The following is a 23,034-nucleotide window of genomic DNA, read 5'->3' as shown; positions in this document are numbered from 1 at the left end:
AAATCTTAATGATATAGGGCGGGATACAAATGTTTTAAATAAATAAATAAATAAATAATGTTAATGTCCCTTCTATCAACTTTGCTTGATGATGTGATGGATTTTCCAGAATATTTTGAATCAGAGTATTTTCTATTCTTTTCTTGGAAAAGCTTCCTATGCAAATTAAAGTGATTTGCATAGGGCAATTTGCATTGGAAAATATTCAGTTGAAATAGGAAAATTTTCTTATGCTCTAGAGAATGATCTAATTTAACCTGTTTAGTTTACTTGTGTTTAGTAAAGAAACAAAGCTTAAAAACTACCCTCTTATTTTTTTGACCCAATACATCACAAGTACTTGACCTTCGATATTAAAGGGGGCAAAGGTAAGTATACTAAATGGGCAGTATCCAAATCCACACAAACACCAATATAAATTATGTAGTGCTAATGTAAAGGACGTCCAGCACAATGCCAATAATGTTACACACCAGCAAACACTATTGAGAGGTAGTGTTACGTAGTGCGGGAGCAGATTACAAAGAAGTCAATCTGTAAGCACCTTGAAAACATTGCAGTGATTACAAGAAGCCAGCAAGGGTTTGTCAAGAATAATTCCCGCCAGACTAACAGCATGGATTTGTCAAGAACAAATCCTGCCAGACTAATCGGATTTCATTCTTTGATTGGGTAACCTCCCTTGTGGACTGTGGGATGCTGTGGACATAATATATCTTGACTTCAGCAAAGCTTTTGACAAAGTGCACCATGACATTGTGATCAGCAAACTAGCTGAAAGCGGGCTAGATGGAACAACTATTAGGTGGATCCACAGTTGGCTACAGAATCAGATTCAAGGAGTACTAATCAATGGTACCTCCTCAGACTGGGGGGAGGTAACAAGTGTGGTACTGGGCCCAGTGCTCTTTGACATTTTTATTAATGACTTGGATGAGGAGGTGCAAGGAATGCTTATAAAATTTGCAGATAACACAAAATTGGGTGGGATAGCTAATACCCTGAAAGACAGAAGCAAACTTCAAGGTGATCTTGATAATCTGAAGTGCTGGGCTGAAAACAACAGTATGAAATTTAATAGGGATAAATGCCAAGTTCTGCACCTAAGATAAAGAAACCAAATGCACAGTTACAAGATGGGGGATACTTGGCTCAGCAATACTACAAACGAGAAGGATCTTGGAATTGTTGTAGATCGCAAGCTGAATATGAGCCAACAGTGTGATGTGGCTGCAAAAAAAAAGCAAATGCTGTTTTGGGCTACATTAAGTATAGCTTTAAAATCATGTGAAGTACTGGTTCCCCTCTATTCGGAACTGGTTTGGCCTCATCTTGAGTACTGTGTCCAGTGCTGGGCACAACACTTCAAGAAGGATGCAGACAAGCTGGAGGGGGTTCAGAGAAGGGCAACCAGGATGATCAGGGGTCTGGAAACAAAGCCCTATGAAGAGAGACTGAAAGAACTGGGCATGTTCAGCCTGGAGAAGAGAAGATTGAGGGGAGACATGATAGCACTCTTCAAATACTTAAAAGGTTGTCACACAAAGGAGGGCCAGGATCTCTTCTCAATCATCCCAGAGTGCAGGACTCGGACTAATGGGCGTAGGTTACAGGAGAGGGCAAGTTGTGGCCCTCCAGATGTTTTGGCCAACAACTCCCATCATCCCTCACTATTGGCTATGCTGGCTAGTGCTGATGAGAGTTGCAGACCAAAACATTTGGAGGGCCACTAGTTGCCCACCCCTACTCTAGAATGATGAATGATAAGATATAAATTAATAAAGTGGCCGTTACCAACTTGTTGAAAAGAGAATGAGCAGTCACATAACTAAGGAGCTGATTAGAAACATACTTGGAAGTATACATGTTCTGTTTTTGCTGGAAATGTCTGGTTACTTCTATTTGTTTTTCCTGAAACTTGACAATTATGCTAGTATAGTATTTCACGTTTCCATGAGAAGTCTCATAACTGTTCTAGCATCATAGATCATGCTATCCAATTAGTTTATCCAGCAAAATTAATTTAAAAATTTAGTAAACATCTTCTGAAATGCTTAAGTCCTGGAAATAATAATTTCTCTCTAGCACTACCTTTGACTTGTTGGAATAATTGCTGTGGAAGAGTGGCACTTACTCTTTTCTGTTCCTTGATATACTCCAGCAATTCTTCTCTTGTTTGCTTTACAGCTGCTTCTACAGCTTTCTCACTTTTCTGTTGTTCTTCTCCGATTGCTGCTTTTACAATAAGCTGTTATAAGAAAACAATAGGGTTACAACTATTGATGGTGCCAAATTTCATAATTATTTTGCTTTTTGGTTGAAAGTTGTGCGTTTGTAACACTCACCATTTCAGCAAGCTTAGAGCGCTGCCATACAAATTGTTATTAATTCCAGAATACATTGAGAGCTGTGGAGCATGTTAAATTTGCAACTGAACTACATCATTTCTGCACAAATGCAGAAGGAACTGTGATGATGTCATTTTAACTGTTTCAGGACATGTTGATATTTGAACTCCTTCCACAAATCAATTATGTTCAAGGAAACAGACACACAGGTTGTATATACCCTCTGCATACTGATCCATATCTCTCCTCCATATATCAATTGGTGACATCAAGTAAACATTGCATAAAAAGGCCACATGGAAACAACCAATCAGAAAGGGGCATTACATAATTCCAAGCTATAGCTCCCAAGATGCAGTTTTATATTGTGCATGTGCAAAAAGTCAGGAGTTCTGTATCTTGTTTTCTGTATTGGGCAGGACGATGGTAATCTGAGTGCAGAGGGATCTTCTATATTTCCATGGTCATGGACAAATAACTATCTGGTGGGGTTCAGCCTTACTAGGATTCAGAGCCTTTGCAGGGGGGAAGGAGCGATTAAAATGATCTATCCTAGGAGCCTAATAGGTTTGAATAGGTTCCTGACAGCTCTTGGGGATTTTCCTGACACCTCAGCAGCAATTCTTTTGAAGCTCTGGTTGACTGCTGGAATGGGAAATGGACCAAGATTACATAATCACTCCAGAGCACCTTCTGCGTTGAGTAGAACCAAATGAGCGCCTTGGTTTTCAAGGGAGCTGGGGACAATGAAATAACCGGGATGACTGACAGAAAACCTGGAATATGCGTTATTGGACAGAGGCTAGAATCTATTTAAAAGTCTAATTGTGGTGATGGCAAAAAAAAAAAAAAAGTCTTTTCCACCACCATTTTGTCTGCACCTGCTGTCCAACGGAGCTTTTTTAAGTGGCAAAAGGCTAATAACATTCTTGTCCATGAGACAAAAGCATAATCACTTGATAGCCCATTGGCCTCAATTTGTATGACCCCTCACAATTTCAGAAGATGGTGCTGAGGACTGTTATTCAATGTCATGGCCATTGACCTATGGTGTCCCTCAGGGCTCTATCTTGATCCACATGCTATTTTACATATAGATGAAACTGCTGGGAGAGGTCACCTAGGGTTTGAGGATCATCAGAACCAGTGAACTGATGACACCCAACTCCATCTCTCCTTTTCATTTAAATCCAATTGTCCATGAATCTGAATGTGTGATCATTACCATCAGGAATGTATATACGAAGTAGCCTTGTTTTGCTAATCTATGACAGTAATAAAATTATTAGTCATGATTGGCATGGGTAAAGGGTAGCCTTTATTCACCTAATAACACATTAATTGTATAAAATAAATTGTGAAAATGTAGTAATACGTGTTTGCGGCTTAGTTCGACACTTTTTATCCAATTAGGGCCTAAGAGGGCTCAAATTGATTAGAAAAGATCCACAAAGTATCGAAATATTTTTGGGAGCACCACTGAAAAGAGAGGGGGGAAACAGACCTGTAAATCATGCATGGCTGTTTGACAAGGCTTATTTGATTTAAATCAAATTGATTTAAATCATGATTTAAATTGCTTCTCTGATGGACTCAGTTTTAATTTTGATAAATGTAAAATTTCTTTAAAATATAAAATGTAGGCAATTTCAACCCCAGCAGGTACAGAAACAAAATATTCCCAAATGGGGTCTCTTTTATAGCCTGCTTCTGCCATGCGAGGTATTTCCCTTCTGGAGTGGAGGACACATACAACAGAAGTTTCCTCAGGAAGCAGGACCGCGTGAAGATGTTCTGTTCCCTTTGGGTTTCACTTTCTATTCACCTTCTCCTCCTCCTCCTTCAGATCTCTTCCATCTCCCCAAATTCTCTATTCATTGACCTTGTCTATCTTTGAACTTAGAGAGGGGCAAGGCCTTGAGAGATTGAGAGAGCGAGAGCGAGAATATGCACTTCTGCACACCACCTGGACTGCGCAATAGAACTGATCAGGTGATCCCCCTTCTCCATAAACTGCTGTGAACATATTCATAGAATACACTTTGAAATTGTATAATTAGTATTCATGATTATATCTTTGACCTAGGCTCTTTTTTAAAATAATCTTTCTAAGAACATTTCAAAATCTGATTTAAATTAAAAAACAACCCTGATTTAAATAAAAAGTATTTTTATTTTTTATTTGGAACAAAAACATGATTCGTTTATAAACATTGCTCTTTGATGAGGTACTTCTTTTGTCCATCAGGAATCTCCAACCACTGAGCTTCATTGAATGATCCTATGTTAAAGTATTTTGAGAAACAGAGAAAAGCTTCTCTTTGTCCACTTTCTCCATACCAGGCATAATTTTATACATCTTAATTGCCTCCCCACCTAAACGTAATAGAACCAAAGGCTATAACCTTCCTTCTTAAGAGGGTTTCTCCAGGCCCTTGATCATTTTTGGTTGCCGTTTTCTGCACTATGTTTCCATCTTTTCATAAATTTAACAGTACAATCCAACGCATCCCTACTCACAAGCCCCACTGAACTCAGTGAAAGTGTGTATAGGATTGTACCCTTACTCTCTTAGTCCCGTACTGTAAATGACTGCATGCCTAGGGGAAGTTTAGAAAATCTATTTTTCCTTTACAGGAAAGATGATGAAGGGGGAGGGGATTCATAAATAAGCAGTAATCCAAATTGTCTCAGTTATGCAACATTCCTGCTTTGCACGATGTACAGTAAATGTGCTCTTGCTAAACCATTTATAAGAAGCAGAAGGCCTGAAGCCAAGTCACCTGTGGGTTATATAGGCCACAATTCTACTCAATCTCTTCTGAAAAATAAATAAAAAATAAACGAATACCTTTATTTTGCAACACATGGTTATTACCTCATTACTGGCTTAAGAGTTGTATATCCCCTTGCAGTCACATTAGAAAGCCGAACTTTTTGTACTTGTGTACTAACTGTAACAAGTAGGTAAATTAAAGACACCACAAAGCGTATGATAAATCATTCCAAATATCACTTCCTTTGTCAAATTAGTTCCCAGAGACATAGCACTTAGTGGATATCAGAACGTTTAGGCGCTGGGGGGAAAGTTCACAGCGGTGTGCAGTTTGGAAGAACGAGTGCCTCCACCGTCAACATGACCACAGTGATTTGCATGATTGTAGCACTCATTTTCTGAGCCTTTGTGATCACACAGTTTGCTGTGCTTCCATGAACAGTCTCCCATATGGAGGTGCAGGTTCTCACAAGCAGCTTGTTCATGTGGATATTGTGGGCTATGAAACTGGCAGAAGCCTTGCATTGTCTCGAGGTGCTCATGTGAGGGCCACCAATACGTTTGGACTGAGCCTAGATATTGCACCAATCAAGTGATAGGGGATGAACAGGTGGATGGGTCAATAAATAAAAATAAACATGAAAAGAAGGCTGGTAAAGCACATAAAATAACCTCCTGCTGAATGGTTAGACTGAAATGCATTATTCAAGAAATACCTGAACAAGTGGTAATATGAAATTTTTATAGAGCATACTTAACAATAAACACTGAGTATTAAAATACTGGGAAAAAGTAATATTTCATTTAGGGGTTTTATGCCCCCTTTTTCCTGAAGTTAGGAGCAAATAAAAACATCCTCAAATAACCTTTTGCATTTTGCTCTAAATTAAACTGGAAAGTCACTAGGAAAGTCACAATTTGCAAACTGCAATGGAATCTTCAATTATAATCAGATTCCAAATGTCAACAGGATACAAGACTAAACTATAGTTCATGTTAATTGTAGAAATTCAGGCAATTATATTCATCTGTTCTATTCCTGTCAGACTGTAATCATATACTGAGTAGGGATGTATGGATTTTTCAAAATCTGTCTCCGTTTTGCGGATTGCCTTTCATTCCACCGTCTCTCCACTGATGGAATTGGATTTTTTTCCAAATTCTTGAATTTGCACAGAAAGGATCTGCCTCTTTGATTTACAGCCCTTGTGCACCAGATCCTTTCTGCACACTTTCAGGGCCCAGCATCGGAGAGGAGCAGAGGGAAGTCTCCCGCAGCCCCCATCACTTGACCGGGTGGGCAATCCACCAGGAACAGCAGCAGCAAAGGCATGAGTGCCAGTTGTTCCCGAAGCCTGGTAAGTCTCTCCTTCTCTGGCAAGGCATGCTGGGAGTTGTAGGACTTTTCTGCATTGATGCAAGGGCTGTGCACCATGTGGCGGCTGCTCTAGAAAATGGCCGCTGAAGCCTCGGAATTCCGAGGCTGAGGCTGAATTGTGCGCAACCCTACAAAAAACAGAGCGCTCATATATGCGTAACCCTCCAAGGTGTCAAGTACCATCTTCTTTGTCTGAGTTCTGTTAGCAGTTGGAAGACATTTCTCTTCCAATTTTATTTATCAATTGTTCTGGCTTTTTGTGTTTGTCTTTGCTGCTGTTTTAAATGCATTTTAGTGATGGGTAGTTGTTTTTATATTTTGCAAGGTGCTTAAAGTGACTACTCTGGGAAGGAAAAGTGCGGTACACATTTCTTAAATATATTTATTTGTTTGGACTCAGGAAACCTTAAGGACTGCCTGCTCCTATCTGGACTTATCTTGAGATATTTCTCAGAGGCCTTGTCCTAGGTCTCACTAAGGTTTGCAGTACCACTTGAAGGTTACCTGGAACAGGGTGATTTTGACAATGGCACCAAAGTGGTAGGGCTCCTTCCCTGGGGAAGGTGCTCCACCTTCTCTCTGTTTTTAACAGAAAACAAAGGCTGTGTTTTGCCAGAAGATCTTTGAGATCCTCCAAGTGGAATGCTGGTCTTCTTTCTGTTGTTTAATTAATTAATTATTGGTTTCTGTTTTGCTGTATTCATTAAGTTTTTTATTCAATATTTTAATTTGGGTTTTATATTTGGGATCCTCCTCCTCCTCCTCCTTCTTCTTAAGTGGGATATAAGTATTTTAGTAAATATATGAATAACACTTCAGTCCCAAATATACCTAGTAAGAAATTTAAGTTCCATTGAATGTAAAATATCTGCAAATTCACTTACTTTCCTTTGATGGAAAGCAAATCTTCTCTTATCTTTTTGTGAACCGCCCAGAGAGCTTCGGCTATTGGGCGGTATAAAAGTGTAATAAATAAATAAATAAATAAATAAATAAATAAATAAATATCTCCATTATCCCTGAATCTTTTCCTTATCTCCAATATCAGAATCTTTCCTCCTTCTATGTTAAATATTGTCTGTATTTGATATGACCTATGTGGGATAAAGATTTCCTTTATAATCAGATAAAGTGGACTGTTGTTGAATATAAATTTTGTCCTTTTCTGTTGGTGGCACACAAATGGTTTGAATTTTTAAAAACATCAAGTTGAAGGAAAAATCCTCAAAGGATTTATTTTGACAGCTACTATATAAGAATTCGCCTTTGCATTTAAAGGTCCATGTCAAATATAAGCAAAATGCTAAAGATAGAACAAAAACAATGGAACATTGCCAGCACACTATACTGCTTTCACAGCATGCAAAATCCATACCAATAACATTTCAGTACGTGGTACAAAGATCATGAAGCTTCAGAGGAAACACAAGCATATTGCTATAATCAGTACTCTACTTATTTTAGGAAGTTGTGTTTCTTTCACCCATATTACATTCCAAAAACTGAAAAGGGTATGCAAAGGCCTTCCTTGAATAAAATAGGTCTCCTTTATAATTTGCACTTATCCACCTGGACAACATATGTCTGAAATGGAAATCCCAGCATACTCTTCTCAAAGGAAACAAACAATCTTTTGGATTTACTTATACTGTACATCTGCTGCAGATACTGCTCTAGAAAACATTCAACATTCCCTCGATGAACTAATATCATTTATCTTTGTCATATTTATGTCTCCTGAAGGAACAATATTTCCAATTTATTAAGTAACTTGGCAAACTTGGATTTACATAACATTCAAGACGTCTGTAGAGAAAATATGTTGTTTTTATAGGAATAAAGTTACAAAATTCAATGCCTTAAGAGCTGATGTGCTTTTATGGACTGATTTTACACACCCAATCCTCATTCAGACATAACAGTAAACTATGGTTTATGATTATGGTAACAATTTGCACCAGCCTCAGACTTGCAGTCTTCCCCTCCCTTTTCCTTCTCTGCCCTGGTCAGAAGGAGGAGTTCAGAAGCTTTTGTTTCCATTCTAGACTAACCACAGTTAAACGTTACATACCTAACCTGGACACATAGTATGATTAGTTTTAATTATTGTTACTTGAAATGAGCCATCTTCCAGCTACTGTTTATCAAGCTGGCTTGTTTCAACTAACCAAAGTTAAGATTAACCACAGCTTACCAATGCTAAATTATGGCTAATTAAAACTGGAAGCAAAAACATCTGATTTCACAGCCATGATGGAGGACGACGGGGGAGCGGAGTGGAGCACACACAAGTTTCAGGCTTGTGTAGTCTCCCTTCTCCTCCCCCTGTCCTACTCATGCCCATCATAATAAACAATTGTTTAGCATAAAATCCAAACCAGGCATTTAGAGTTCATTTATATGAGCATTTGGTATGTAACATAATTTGGTCTGAGAAATTCCGGGAGAACTATTATATTTGTATGTAAATTATTTGTTTAGATGGCTTTTTAATTTTGTATTATATCATTGTGTAAGGCTCGATGGGAAGAGGCACACTAAAGTCACAGGTTCCATAAACAAGCGTCTGCCAAGACGCTTGTTCATGCACTGGTTATTTCACGGTTGGACTACTGCAACCTTCTTCTCTCTGGCCTTCCTTCTTCTCACATCAGTCCGTTGGTTTCTGTTCACCACTCTGCCGCAAAGATCATCTTCTTAGCTCGCCGCTCCGACCATGTTACTCCGCTTCTGAAATCTCTTCATTGGCTTCCAATTCACTTCAGAATCCAATATAAACTTCTCCTGTTAACCTTCAAAGCTTTTCACGGTCTAGCTCCTTCCTATCTCTCCTCTCTCATCTCACACTATTGCCCCGCTCGTGCTCTTCGCTCCTCTGATGCCATGTTTCTCGCCTGCCCAAGGGCCTCTACTTCCCTTGCTCGGCTTCGTCCATTTTCGTCTGCTGCCCCTTACGCCTGGAACGCTCTTCCATAACATTTGAGAACTACAAGTTCAACCACAGCTTTTAAAGCTCAACTAAAAACTTTTCTTTTTCCTAAAGCTTTTAAAACTTGATGTTGTGCAGACTTCTACTGTTACTTTCTACTGTTAGTTTTTCCCTACCCTGTGCCTGCTTACCCTTCCCTGTACCTGTTTGCATTCTCTTCCCCTCCTTATTGTTTTACTATGATTTTATTAGATTGTAAGCCTATGCGGCAGGGTCTTGCTATTTACTGTTTTACTCTGTACAGCACCATGTACATTGATGGTGCTATATAAATAAATAATAATAATAATAATAATAATAATAATAATAATAATAATAAACAGACTGATGCCTCAGTGCAGGGTAAATGAAGTCAGCCAAGGTACCAGGCTTTCTACATTTATTAACTTAGATCAACAAGGACACTTTCTACCACCAGCAGGAGTTTATAGCAGTGAACCTGTTTGGTTCTCTCTCGTTTGGGTTTGGCTTCTCTTTGATCCAGTCCTCCCTGGGTATAAGCACATATGCATGGAGTTCACCTTGGTGCTTCTGTTCAAGGCGACCACTGCTGCCAGGCTGCAACTACCTCCAACTTTGATTAGTAAAACATTGGGACCCTTGCTGTAGGTACTTCAGTATCCCAATAGCCAGATCAAGGTCATGATAGGGTCCCTATTGTGCCCCCAATACTGAACTTACATGTGCAAAGCCCTCCTCATTTGCCCACCTGTGAGAGCAGATAGGTGAGCTATCACACACGAAAGGGCCTTCTCCACAGTGGTGCCACCCCTCTGGAATCAGTTGCCATCGGGGGTCCACCAGGATCCATCATTTGCAAACTTTTAAGAAGGTCCTGAAAACACACCATTTTAGTTTGGCCTTCTGATATGTTTGCTGTTGTTGCTGTTTTTGCTGTTTTTACTGTCTTTTTATTGCTTTTAAGAGCATGCCAGTTTTTATTATGTGGGAGAGCATCTGCCCTGAAAGGTGGTCAAGAAATATTTTAAATTTGTGAACTGCCCAGAGAGCTCCGGCTGTGAGGTGGTATATAAATGTAATAAATAAATAAATAAATAAATAAATAAATAAAATAAACTAATGACATTTTTGCATGTGGGTGCACACACAGAGAAAGCTATTTTATGTACAACAGCAATGCAAAAACTTTTTGCTTTCCTGGAAGCAAAAGAATCCAGTAGTTTGTATATTGTAGGAAACTCAAATACAAACTCCTGTTTTCACTTTCTCTTTCACAGCACACAGACACAGAAAACATAAACACACATAGAAACTCTCTCTCTCTCTCTCTCTCTCTCTCTCTCTCTCTCTCTCTCTCTCTCACACACACACACACACACACAGAGAGAGAGAATATAAATATAAAATGTAAAAAAAGAAATATACTCCTGGAAAACATAATTGTCTTAAACTATTACTAACCGTTCAACATAAGCCACCCTAGCATGGTAAATGGTGCATTACTGTATGCACAGATTTGCATGCATGTTCACTAGAGACAAAACACATCTAGTACCGACTTCAAAATATGCCTCTCTGAGAGCCTTGGAACATCCTGTGAGTCACAGGGCCACGGAGATCCAGGTCTTGATCCATCCAACTACTGTGGATGATGACACCTTTTTCCCCTAGGGAGGTTGGATGGAAGGAAGGAGATAAAGACAGTCTCCACGTGCCTAATGGCTCTGGCTCTGGGGTGTGAATGATTGGGACAGAAGGAAGGAAGGGCTATTAGTTCTAATATGTGGAAGGGAGAGCTAACTTCCCTCTCCTTGTTCCTCTGGTGGTGTAGCAGTGCGCAACTGGTTGGGCAGCGACGTGCTCAGCCGCTACTAGCAAGCTCTGGTGGGAGCTGGTTGAGTAGGGTGCCGAGTGGAGGCTAGCATCACATTCGTAGTTGAGTCTTCGCCTTCTGCTGACACTGCCTTCCTCTTCCTTCCTTTGGAAGTCCCCCTCCCATTTTGGAGACCCTCCAGGGACAATGGCACTGTGTCAGGAAGCAGGCAAGTAGAGGGTTGAGGGGTAATAGATTGTAAGGTAAAAATTGAGGAAAGAGCTCGAGTGTTGACTAAAGGCAGGGAAGGGAACTGAGGCAGGAAGTGATGGATCAGGAAGAAAAGATCGCAATTCACGCAATCTCTGTCTTACTTGGGCAGTGAAAGGGAGTAACCCATACCTTGCATGCCTCCCTTACACCACCTCAGACACCTCCTTCACACCATCCAGAGAATTGTCCTATTTCTATGCCCTCAACATTCCAAAGATCCGAAAAGCTCACAAGTCATGGAAACAAACAGGTTCATTTTTTTCTGTGTTTAAGACATTTCTTTCTCTTATTTAATTTACGGACTTCAATATTTCTGCATACCTAGGAAGTCCCCTGTATATGTGAAAACCACATTTTTGGATGGCATTTTGCTTCCAAATCGAATTCCACCAACCAAAATTGCTATTAGGTGGAATGATTTTATGAAATAGGAATAACTGAATCAAATGTACACAAACCTTTCTTGTCTGAAGTGAAACACAGATGCTTGTATTTACATAATGCACCGGAGCCCAATAACTCAATATAGACTGTAACACTGAAGTAGTAAACATAATACAAAAAGAGTGTGATAAACATAATCTAACCTGACTGCTTTGTCTTTGTTCTTGCATTGCATCTTCAATTGCTTGAGCAATCTTCTCATGCTCTTTATTTTGCTCTGCTTGCCATAATTCCTTTTCTGCTTCATGAAGCTTTTTCATATTTCCCCTTTCTGCTTTTATTGCTGTTATAATAGCAGCTTGCATGTCTTGTTTTTCAATCTGTAATTCAAATAATGAAGTTAAATTGGAAATAGATATTAATACTCAAATAATTTATTTACATATGTATATTTATTTATTTTATTTATTTTATTACATTTATATACCGCCCCACAGCCGAAGCTCTCTGGGCGGTTTACAACATTAAAAATAGTAAATATTAAAAGTATACAGTTTTTTTTAAAAAAAAACATAAAAACAGTATAAAAACAGTATCCATTTAAAAACAACAATTCTGGGGTCCATTAAAAACAAACTTAACGTTGTTAAATGCTGTTAAAATGCCTGGGAGAAGAGAAAAGTCTTGACCTGGCGCTGAAAAGATAACAACGTTGGCGCCAGGCGAGCCTCATCGGGGAGATCATGCCACAGTCGGGGGGCAACCACTGAAAAGGCCCTCTCCCTTGTTGCCATCCTCCGAGCTTCCCTCAGAGTAGGCACTCGGAGGAGGACCTTAGATGTTGAGCGCAGTGTACGGGTAGGTTCATGTCGGGAGAGGCGTTCCATCAGGTATTGTGGTATACAACTGAAATCTGCAACAAAATATTGTAGTGGATCCCTGAGTCTGGGTACCAGTGGGGAAAATATCACTGCCTTTCCTTCAAGTGAGGAGAGAAAAGGGAATCTTCTTCACTGGCAGCTAAATTTGAATACTGATTGGGATTGTAATGTCCCCTTCAACACACCACGGGCAGCGGCTTGCACGCACCTACCTGCCAACTAATCAGGGCCATCACCTAACCTTCCACCACATGGAGACCAGAGAGGGTGAATCGCCCCCCTCTCTGGTCTCCACCACTCAAGAAGCAAACTCTCCTCTCTCCTGTCCTCTCCCCAGCCCTGGCCACTGTTGTCTGCCTCCCCCTCACTGCCTCCATTCGGTTCGTATTATAATGCAAACTCACTAAATGTATACTACCCAAACCTACACATGAACCAGAACTGTTATGTGGCAGTATCTGCACTCTTCAGAATTTTGTGATGCACTTCACAACTAAAAAAGCCATGGAAAATTATGTATATTACTGAGAAGTGCACACAAAAATGTGTTTATTACAAAACAATGTGTACAAAAACTTGTATATTAATGAAAACTATGTACAAAACACATTGTTTTAGGGGAAACGGCTCGCAGAAATGGATGTATTTGGGAAGGTATATACAAAAGTGTGTATATTTTGTGAAGTGGAAAAAAGTCTATATTTTAAAAATGCACATGTAAATGTGTACATTTCATATGGACTTTTAAAAAATTACAAACTGAAGTGAAAGAGAATGAATATAACATTCAAATAAAGCAAAGAACTGAACAAAATCGAGCTTGACAGATTTGACCATACCTTTCTTAACTACCTATTAACAATTAAGCTATGTCATGTTAATTAGAACTTGAAGGGGTAAAAATTAAGAATGGCAGCACAATTTTAAAAACTTCAGATTGAACAAATCTCAGTATGACACAATACTGAGAAAAAAAATGGTTGCAAGAAGTTTAATTTTCAGCTTTTAGTTTTATTTTGAGCTATTTCTGCTAACTCGATTGTTTTAGGTCTGAACCAAAAGCATTCCTGCCTGCATTGCCACCTTATCTGCAAGCTGCAAATAACCCCCACCCACTCCCTTTCCAGTTTTTTTCACAGAGGCCCTTCTAGCAGCGACAGCCACATTGGATAATTCAAGAGAGCAATAATTGATAATACAAGATTTCTAGGTATACTATGCTAATTTAATGTATGTAGAGTGAAGATGTCCAGGGTCCCAATTAAGCCCAAATACAAGAGAAGTTCCAGAGTAAACTGCTTAACTAGGATTAATCGGCAATATTGCTTCTCTCTCTCTCTCTCTCTCTCTCTCTCTCTCTCTCTCTGTGCGTGTACATTTTTCTTGCCAGTACAATCTATATAAATAAAAATGTAAATGTTCGTTCGAAACAGATGTTATATCTCCGAAAGTTCTTCACCGATTGCTTTGAAATTTTGACACAACGTTGCATTCGAATACGCGAGCGTTGTTATGTAACTATGTTCTATATGGGGTCAAAGGTTTGTCTTAAAATCGAAGAAATAGGCCTCCTCAAAACCAGTCCTGCTGATCATTGTGACATTGCCAACCAGTAGGCCAATCCACTGCCTCTGCCTTCTCTCTTATTTGCATGTTCTCTCACAATTGGCTGAGTGAATATAGATGTCACACCTGTGACAGTTACACGTTCTGAAGAAAGGTAACTTCCAGGAGTTTCTGCTAACCTCCTCACCGTAAAAACATCCTTTTTTAAAAACCAAACAATCTGCTTTACTTCATCCAAATAATGCCTCGCAGAAGATCACACTTAGGTCGTCGTACTCTCAGAGCGGAAGCACTGCGACGAGAAATTGCAAATCAGACTGAGGAAGAACGGGCATCAGCAAACGAGAAAAAAAGAAAAAGAATGCCTCAAATACGTGCCAAGGAACCAGGCAAGCAACGTTCAGCCAGACTTGAGGATGCCCGATTGCGAGCACGGCAATCGCGTTCTACAGCTTCAGATCGAGTCGATGGACAACCTGGCATATTCAAAGAAACAACGATAGGCAGACTGTACACCGTGCATCCCAATCAAGATGAATGCTTCTCTCTTCGCATGCTGTTGGTAAATGTGCCCGGTCCAACGTCTTTCCATCACTTGAGAATTGTCAACGGCATTACACATGCCACTTTCCACAGTGCATGTCAAGCTCTGAATTTATTGGAGAACGACCGACACTGGGATGTATGCATTAATGACGCGTGCAACACGTCACATCCAAATCAAATTCGTGCATTGTTTGCAATCATATTGACCGCCTGCTCTCCTTCATCTCCAACAGAGTTATGGGAGAAATATAAATCGGACATGGCTGCAGATATTCTCCGTCGAATACGCAAAGAAAATTCAAATATAAACATGGATTTCACACCAGAAATCTACAACGAAGCATTGATAATTATTGAAGATTTGTGCTTAGAAATCGCAAACAAAGTTCTCAATCAATTGGGAATGCCATCACCGAATCAAACTGTTGCTGCTTCGTTCGATGTAGAATTGCGTCGTGAACAAAATTACAACATGGATGATCTTTTGTCGTATGTGCAATCAAATATTCCTAAGCTAATGCTTGAGCAAAAACGCATTTACGATCAAATAATGAAAACCATCAATAACGGGATTGGAGAAATCTTCTTAGATGCGCCAGGAGGAACTGGTAAAACGTTCCTAATTAGATTGATTCTGGCAGCAATTCGATCCCAAAATGACATAGCCTTAGCTCTTGCGTCGTCCGGAATAGCTGTGACATTGCTACCTGGTGGAAGAACTGCTCATTCAGCTTTGAAATTGCCTTTAAACATACAATTCATTGAAACTCCCACGTGCAACATTTCCAAAGCATCCGGCATGGGGAAAATATTACAAAAATACAAACTTATTGTTTGGGATGAATGCACAATGGCACACAAAAAATCACTCGACGCTCTTGATAGATCATTGCAAGATTTGCGTGGAAACATCAGACCATTTGGGAACACATTAATATTGCTTGCAGGAGATTTCAGGCAAACATTACCTGTAAATCCTCGATCGATACCAGCGGACGAAATAAATGCTTGCCTGAAATACTCTACTTTGTGGCGACACGTAAAGACGTTAAAATTAACTACAAATATGCGTGTCTAGCTGCAAAACGATCGATAAGCTGAGATATTCTCACGTCAATTGCTGGAAATTGGGAACGGAAAGGTGCCGGTTGATCTGACCTCAGGACGAATTTTATTACCTCATAACTTCTGTAATTTAGTGACGTCAAAAGAAGAATTGGTTGAAAAAGAATTTCCAAATATTCAAACCAATTATAAGAATCACGATTGGCTGAGTGAACGAGCTATTCTTGCGGCCAAGAACAAAAACGTCTACGAACTTAACAATATTATTCAATCTAACATTCAAAGCGAGGCAGTCACATACAATTCCATCGACACTGTTGTGGAAGCAGATGAAGCGGTTAATTATCCAACAGAATTTTTGAATTCACTCGATCTGCCAGGGATGCCACCGCACGTACTGCAATTGAAAATCGGAGTGCCAATTATCATGTTGCGAAATATCAATCAGCCAAAACTTTGCAACGGCACGCAGCTTGCAGTAAAAAAATTACTGAGCAACGTCATAGAAGGAACAACCTTGACAGGACCTTTCAAAGGTGAAGATGTCCTCATTCCTCGCATTCCTATGATTCCGACAGATATGCCATTTCAATTTAAGAGATTGCAATTCCCAATTCGATTGGCGTTTGCAATCACCATCAACAATGCTCAGGGCCAATCTTTAGAATTGTGCGGTTTAGATCTAGACACAGATTGCTTCTCACATGGACAATTATATGTTGCGTCTTCTAGAGTCGGCAAACCAGACAATCTCTATATCTACACAGACAATGGAACTAAAAATATTGTATATCCACAAGCATTGTGAAATTAAACATATTAGAAACATCTACTTTGTCTTTTCTTTCTTTTCAGTTTAACCAGACTAAGCCACAGCAACGCGTGGCAGGGTACAGCTAGTCTATATAAATAAAAATGTAAATGTCCGTTCGAAACAGATGTTATATCTCCGAAAGTTCTTCACCGATTGCTTTGAAATTTTGACACAACGTTGCATTCGAATATGTGAGCGTTGTTATATAACTATGTTCTATGTGGGGTCAAAGGTTTGTCTTAAAATCGAAGAAATAGGCCTCCTCAAAACCAGTCCTGCTGATCATTGTGACATTGCCAACCAGTAGGCCAATCCACTGCCTCTGCCTCCTCTCCTATTTGCATGTTTTCTCACAATTGGCTGAGTGAATATAGATGTCACACCTGTGACAGCTACACGTTCTGAAGAAAGATAACTGCCAGGAGTTTCCGCTAACCTCCTCACTGTAAAAACATCCTTTTAAAAAAACCAAACAATTTGCTTTACTTCATCCAAATAATGCCCCACAGAAGATCACACTTAGGTCGTCGTACTCGCAGAGCGGAAGCACTGCGACGAGAAATTGCAAATCAGACAGAGGAAGAACGGGCATCAGCAAATGAGAAAAAAAGAAAAAGAATGCCTCAAATACGTGCCAAGGAACCAGGCAAGCAACGTTCAGCCAGACTTGAGGATGTACGATTGCGAGCACGGCAATCGCGTTCTACAGCTTCAGATCTGCTTTGTTCTCAACTGAATGAACGCAACAGGCTGAGAGTGGCTGAAAGACGTCAACGAGAAACAGCACATCAGCGTCAAACACGACTCCATGGTAAACAATCACATGATTACAATCGCCTTGCATTCCGCTACAACCCAGCTGATGATTATAGTTTGAGGCGGCATGTTCTCATCGGCACTGTGACTGAAGTGTGTCCTTATTGCAAGGCTCTTAAATTTAATGGAGAAACAAAAGGAATGCGTTGCGCTTCTGGAAAAATTAAACTGCCTCAACTTGGAGAACCACCAGAGCCATTACAAACTTTGCTTGCCGGATATACCGCAGAATCAAAGCATTTCCAATCTAACATCAGGAAATACAACTCATGCTTCCAAATGATGTCGTTCAGTGCAGAAATAATCACAGCTCCATTTATGCCAACTTTCAAAGTCAAAGGACAAATTTATCATAAAGCCGGCTCCTTCCTTCCGTTTCAAGATAGTCAACATAAATTCCTACAAATGTATTTCATTGGTGATGGCAATGATGAATTGAATGCACGCTGCGGAATTTATACCGGCATAAAAAGGTCCGTCGTTTCAAAACTGCAACAGCTACTTCACGAAAAAAACAATTTAGTACATTTTTTTTTTTAATAATTTTATTTTTCTACAATACTTAAACATACACATTACATCCTTTCATAAAGAAAAAACAACAACATACTACAAAATATTGAAACGTTGAATACATAATATCTTATCTAAATACATAATGAAAATTAACATAGAAGTGCACCCCCCACCTCGGGATCTCATTCCTGATTCCAGAATCTCATACTTTCTTCTGCTGGTGGTTTCCCACTTCCTTTAGAAAACACAAATATTAGGAACTGTTTCCAAATTCCTTCAAAATCATTTGATTTAGCTATACCTCTTCTCCATTTAATATTACTTGTCAATTTATCATTAATAGCTATATCCCATACTTCTTTATACCATTCTTCAATAGAATATTCCCCTTGAATCTTCCAGTTCCTAGCTACAATCAATCTTGCTGCAGTCAGCAAATTCGTTATCAATTCCTTGATTTCCTTTTTGCATTTAAAATCTTCAAATAGTGACAGTAATGCAACTTTTGGTGTTCGTTCTATCTTCATTTCCACAATTTCTTCAATCTCCAAAAACACCATCTTTCAAAATTTTTGAACATAGTTACATTCCCACCACATATGTAAATACGTTCCTTTACCCCCACAACTTCTCCAACAGTTTGCTGACTGCTGATTATTTATCTTATTCAATCTAACCGGAGTTAGGTACCACCTCCATATAATTTTAAAATAATTCTCTTTTATTCTTACTGACATATTTCTCAACGCTCTTTGTTTCCATAGTCCCTCCCAGCCCCGTTGTCCTATTTGTACATTCAAATCTGTCTCCCAAACCATTTTGCCTGAATTATCCATCAACCCTTTCTCCACCAATATTCTATATATTTCACTCATCGACCCTTTTAACACTGTTCTTTTCTCCCTATCATTTTCTTTCTTAACTATTAATTCCTCAAACTTCGTCAATTCTCTACAATCTCCGTTATCTCTTACCGACTTTTTAGTCCGCTGTTCTAATTGCCAATAATTTAACCAAGTTAATTTTTTATCTTTAAAGACCTCTTCCATATCCTCTCTTGTATTCATTCCTCTTAACCATTCCCTTAATTTCATTTTATTTTTTTCTATTAAAACTTTACTTAATCTACTCTTTAATTCTTCCGGGAAATTCTTTAACATTATTACCGGTGACAAAGGGGAGCTGCTCGGAAGCAGCTCCCCTTTATATTTACTCCAAATTTCCCAGTGAGACCGCAAAAGCGGGTTATCTATACTTTCTACCCATTTTTTTCCCCTTCCCTAAAAAATACATTCTCCAGATTAATCTCTATATTACTTGTAGTTTTATCCTCCATCCAATCTAATTCTCCTATTTCTGTAATTGCCTCCACAATATGTCTTAATCTGTTAGCTACATAATATAGTTTAATATTTGGGAGACCCAATCCTCCCTTTTTTTGACTTAAATACCATTTACTTTTATTTACCCTCGCTTTCTTATCACCATTACAAAAATTATTTATAATACTTTGCCAACTTTTTATCTCTAATTCTGAAATTTTTATTGGTAGCATCCTAAACACAAAATTAATCTTTGCTAAAATCTTCATTTTTATTAATGCTATTCTTCCAAACCAGGATAAGTTTAATCTTTTATATTTTTCCAATTTTGCTAAAATCTCTTTTTTTAACACATTTAAATTCTCTTTCTCTAAACTCTCTAACTTCTGCGTAATTTTTATTCCCAAATATCTAATCTGATTACTAACTCTCATTTCTCTTCCCTTTCCTTCCCAATCCTTCTCTTCCTTTTTAGTATAGTTAAACAACATCATTTCTGATTTGGACCAATTTATTCTTAACCCAGTAACATCCTCAAATTCTCTCAGTTGCTGTTTAATTCTCCCCATCTTTTCTATTGGATTTTTAATCGTCAGCAACGTGTCATCTGCAAACATATTCAGTTTAATTTTTTTCATACTACCTATTCCTTCAATCTCCTCATCTTCTCGTATTGCATTCGCCAATAATTCCATTACCATTACAAATAGGATCGGCGAGAGTGGACATCCTTGCCTTGTCCCTCTGGCTAGTCGTATCTTATCCATCACACCATCATTCACTACCACTACGACTGTATTTTGAGAGTACAACTGTTCTATTATAGCTTTAAATTTATTTCCAAATCCCATTTTATTTAAAACCACCTTTAGAGCTTGCCAGCTCAAACAATCAAAAGCCTTGAAAATATCCAGTGCCAGAATTCCCGCTTTAACCCTAGACTTATTTATCACCTGTATTACATTTAGAACCCTTCCCACTAAATTAGGCATCTGTCTACCTGCTACAAATCCACATTGATCCTCCCCTATATATTCCTCTATAAATTTATTCAACCGCCTTGCTAAAATAGTTGAAAAAATCTTAGCATCTTGGTTTATTAACGAAATAGGTCTATATGAATCAGGGACAGTCAAATCTTTATCTGGTTTTGGTATTAAAATTATTAATGAATGTTCCCATGATTCTGGTGTTCTTTCTCCTTCCAATATGGAGTTATACAACTTCAATAATTTTGGTACTAAATTTTTTTAAAAAACCTTACAATATTCTGAGCCTAGACCATCTACCCCCGGTGATTTACCCACTTTCAGATTCTCAATTACTTCTTCTACTTCTCTTTGAGTTATTACCTTTTCCATTAACTCTTTATGTTCTATCTTTATTCCCTTCTTTATATACTTTTCTATATAAGCTTCCAACTTCTGTATTTGAGTATCCTTTCCCTTATACAATTCTTGATAAAATTCTTGAAAATTTTTTATTTTACCTTTCATTGTATGACAATAATTCCCTTGTTTATCCTTCAATATTCCTATCCCATTCCTGGCTTTTTCCTTTTGTGTGAGCCTGGCAAGCAATCTAGAATTTCTGTTGCTATTTTCAAAATACTCCCTTTTCATATATATAAAATTTTTCTGAACTTCCTCTAAATTTAAATTTTCTAATTGTTTTTTCTTTGCTTGTATTTCTACTAATTTATATTTATTTTTAGATTGCCAATAATCTTTCTCCAATTTCTTAATCTCTTCCTCCAATTGTTCCTGCTCTGCTATTTGTTGCCTCCTTAAATTACACATTTCTCTAATACATATCCCTCTTGTTACTGCCTTCATGGTATCCCAAACTACTGCCCTTGACGTTCCTCCCTTCTCATTAATTTCCCAAGTCTCTGTCAGTTCTCTTTGCATTTTTTCTACCACTTTATTATACTTCAAAAGTTTTGTGTTTAATTTCCACCTAAAGCGCTTCTTTATAATTCTTTCTAACTGTAAACTCTAAACTTAGCAATGCATGGTCTGTTACTTTTATTACCCCCATTTCCATTTTACATACCTTACTTGCAAACTCTTTTGAAACCAATATATAATCTATTCTAGAGTATGTATGATGAACTGAGGAGTAGTAAGAGAAGCCCGGATTCGACCCATTCAGTAAATGCCAACAATCTACATAATCTTTTTCTTTTACTAGTTTATTCAATATAGTAATATTATTTCTCTTTTCCACATTAGTGGGGTTTGATCTATCCACTCTATTATCCATTACCATATTAAAATCCCCAGCTAAAATAAGATGCCCCTCCCTAAACTCCTCTATTTCTTTAAATAATTCCATAAAAAAACTCTCTATGTCTCTCATTGGGAGCATAAACATTGACTAATGTATATTGTTCACTTTCAATTTGTCCCTTTATCATAAGATATCTACCATTATCATCCTTTTTTATAGTTTTCAATATAAATCCACTTTTTTTTAAAATCAAAATTGCGACTCCATTTTTTTTTGATGTCCCCAATGACTTTTCATAATAAACTGACCACTTTGTCCGTATTTCATTTACGCCGTCAAGTTTTTGGTGTGTTTCTTGCATCATAATTATATCAGATCTTTCCTTATTTAACATTTGTTCTATTCTCCTCCTTTTCACGACTGCCCCCAGACCTTTAACATTAAGCGTTGATACTTTAATTTTTTTATTCATATTTACCCTTTTGATTTTTCTTCCGATCCCTGTGCTCTGCAACTCATAAACATACACAACAAAAAACACAAACCCTAAACCCCCCTTCAACTCCCTCCCTCCCACCCTATTAACCCCCCCAATCTCCCATCCCCCCCACTACCTTCCCCCCCCCATATCCCCGTGAGTCTACCACTCCGGCCATTAGCTACCTTAGGGGAGGGGGGGAGGGGGGAGGCGGAGCTCCGCCCGAGCGGCAAGATCTCTATACTTAACAGCTTTTATGTATTATTATCTCATAACCATTCAACATTTTACCCCATCCCAGACGCCCCCGCTTCAGCTACGTTTCCAGCTTCAGCTCCAAGACTTGCTTCCTTAGATAAACCCAGACTCTTCAGCAACTCCTTGCCTTGATCCAAAGAGGTTACTCTGTGTTGACTCCCACCATATGAAAACTTTAAGAAAATAGGGTAACCCCAAGCATATTTTATTGCGTTTCTTGTTAACGTTTCAGTTATTTGCTTAACGCTGCATCTCCATTGGAGTGTTTGCTGACAAAGATCATTGAATACTTGCACTGCTTTGCCTTTATATTTTATCATAGCCATGGACCTCAATTTCTTCATCACTTGCTCCTTTTTATAATAACTGCCAAATTTCACAAGAATGTCCTTGGTTCCTCCGTAATTTGCTCCTCCCACTCTGTGGATCCTTTCCAGGTCACAGTCTTTTATATCCAGATCAGGCATCATATCATTGAACCATTTCAGTATTATTTTTCTCAAATCCTCTGCTGGTTCTTCAACAAAGTGTTTAATACGTACGTTGAAACGTCGGTCCTGATCTTGCAATTGAATCAGCTTTAATTCTTGTTCCTGGAATTTCACCTCACAGCCTTTT

At 38.6% G+C, this 23,034-nt stretch overlaps 1 protein-coding gene across 1 annotated transcript in view; it reads right to left on the bottom strand.

Moving 5' to 3' along the window:
- Positions 1–23,034, bottom strand: part of CCDC91 (coiled-coil domain containing 91) — a 141,374-nt gene that overhangs the window by 22,922 nt on the left and 95,418 nt on the right. Inside the window, exons 11-12 of the mRNA XM_063134388.1 lie at positions 12,126–12,302; positions 2,135–2,248 (exon numbers count right to left, since the gene is read on the bottom strand). Coding sequence (XP_062990458.1) covers positions 2,135–2,248; positions 12,126–12,302 — 291 coding nt within the window. The remainder of the gene's footprint in view (positions 1–2,134; positions 2,249–12,125; positions 12,303–23,034) is intronic.

This window comes from Elgaria multicarinata, chromosome 9 (genome assembly GCF_023053635.1).
Source record: "Elgaria multicarinata webbii isolate HBS135686 ecotype San Diego chromosome 9, rElgMul1.1.pri, whole genome shotgun sequence".
Lineage (NCBI taxonomy): Eukaryota > Metazoa > Chordata > Lepidosauria > Squamata > Anguidae > Elgaria > Elgaria multicarinata.
This window is presented reverse-complemented; position numbering and strand designations above follow the sequence as displayed.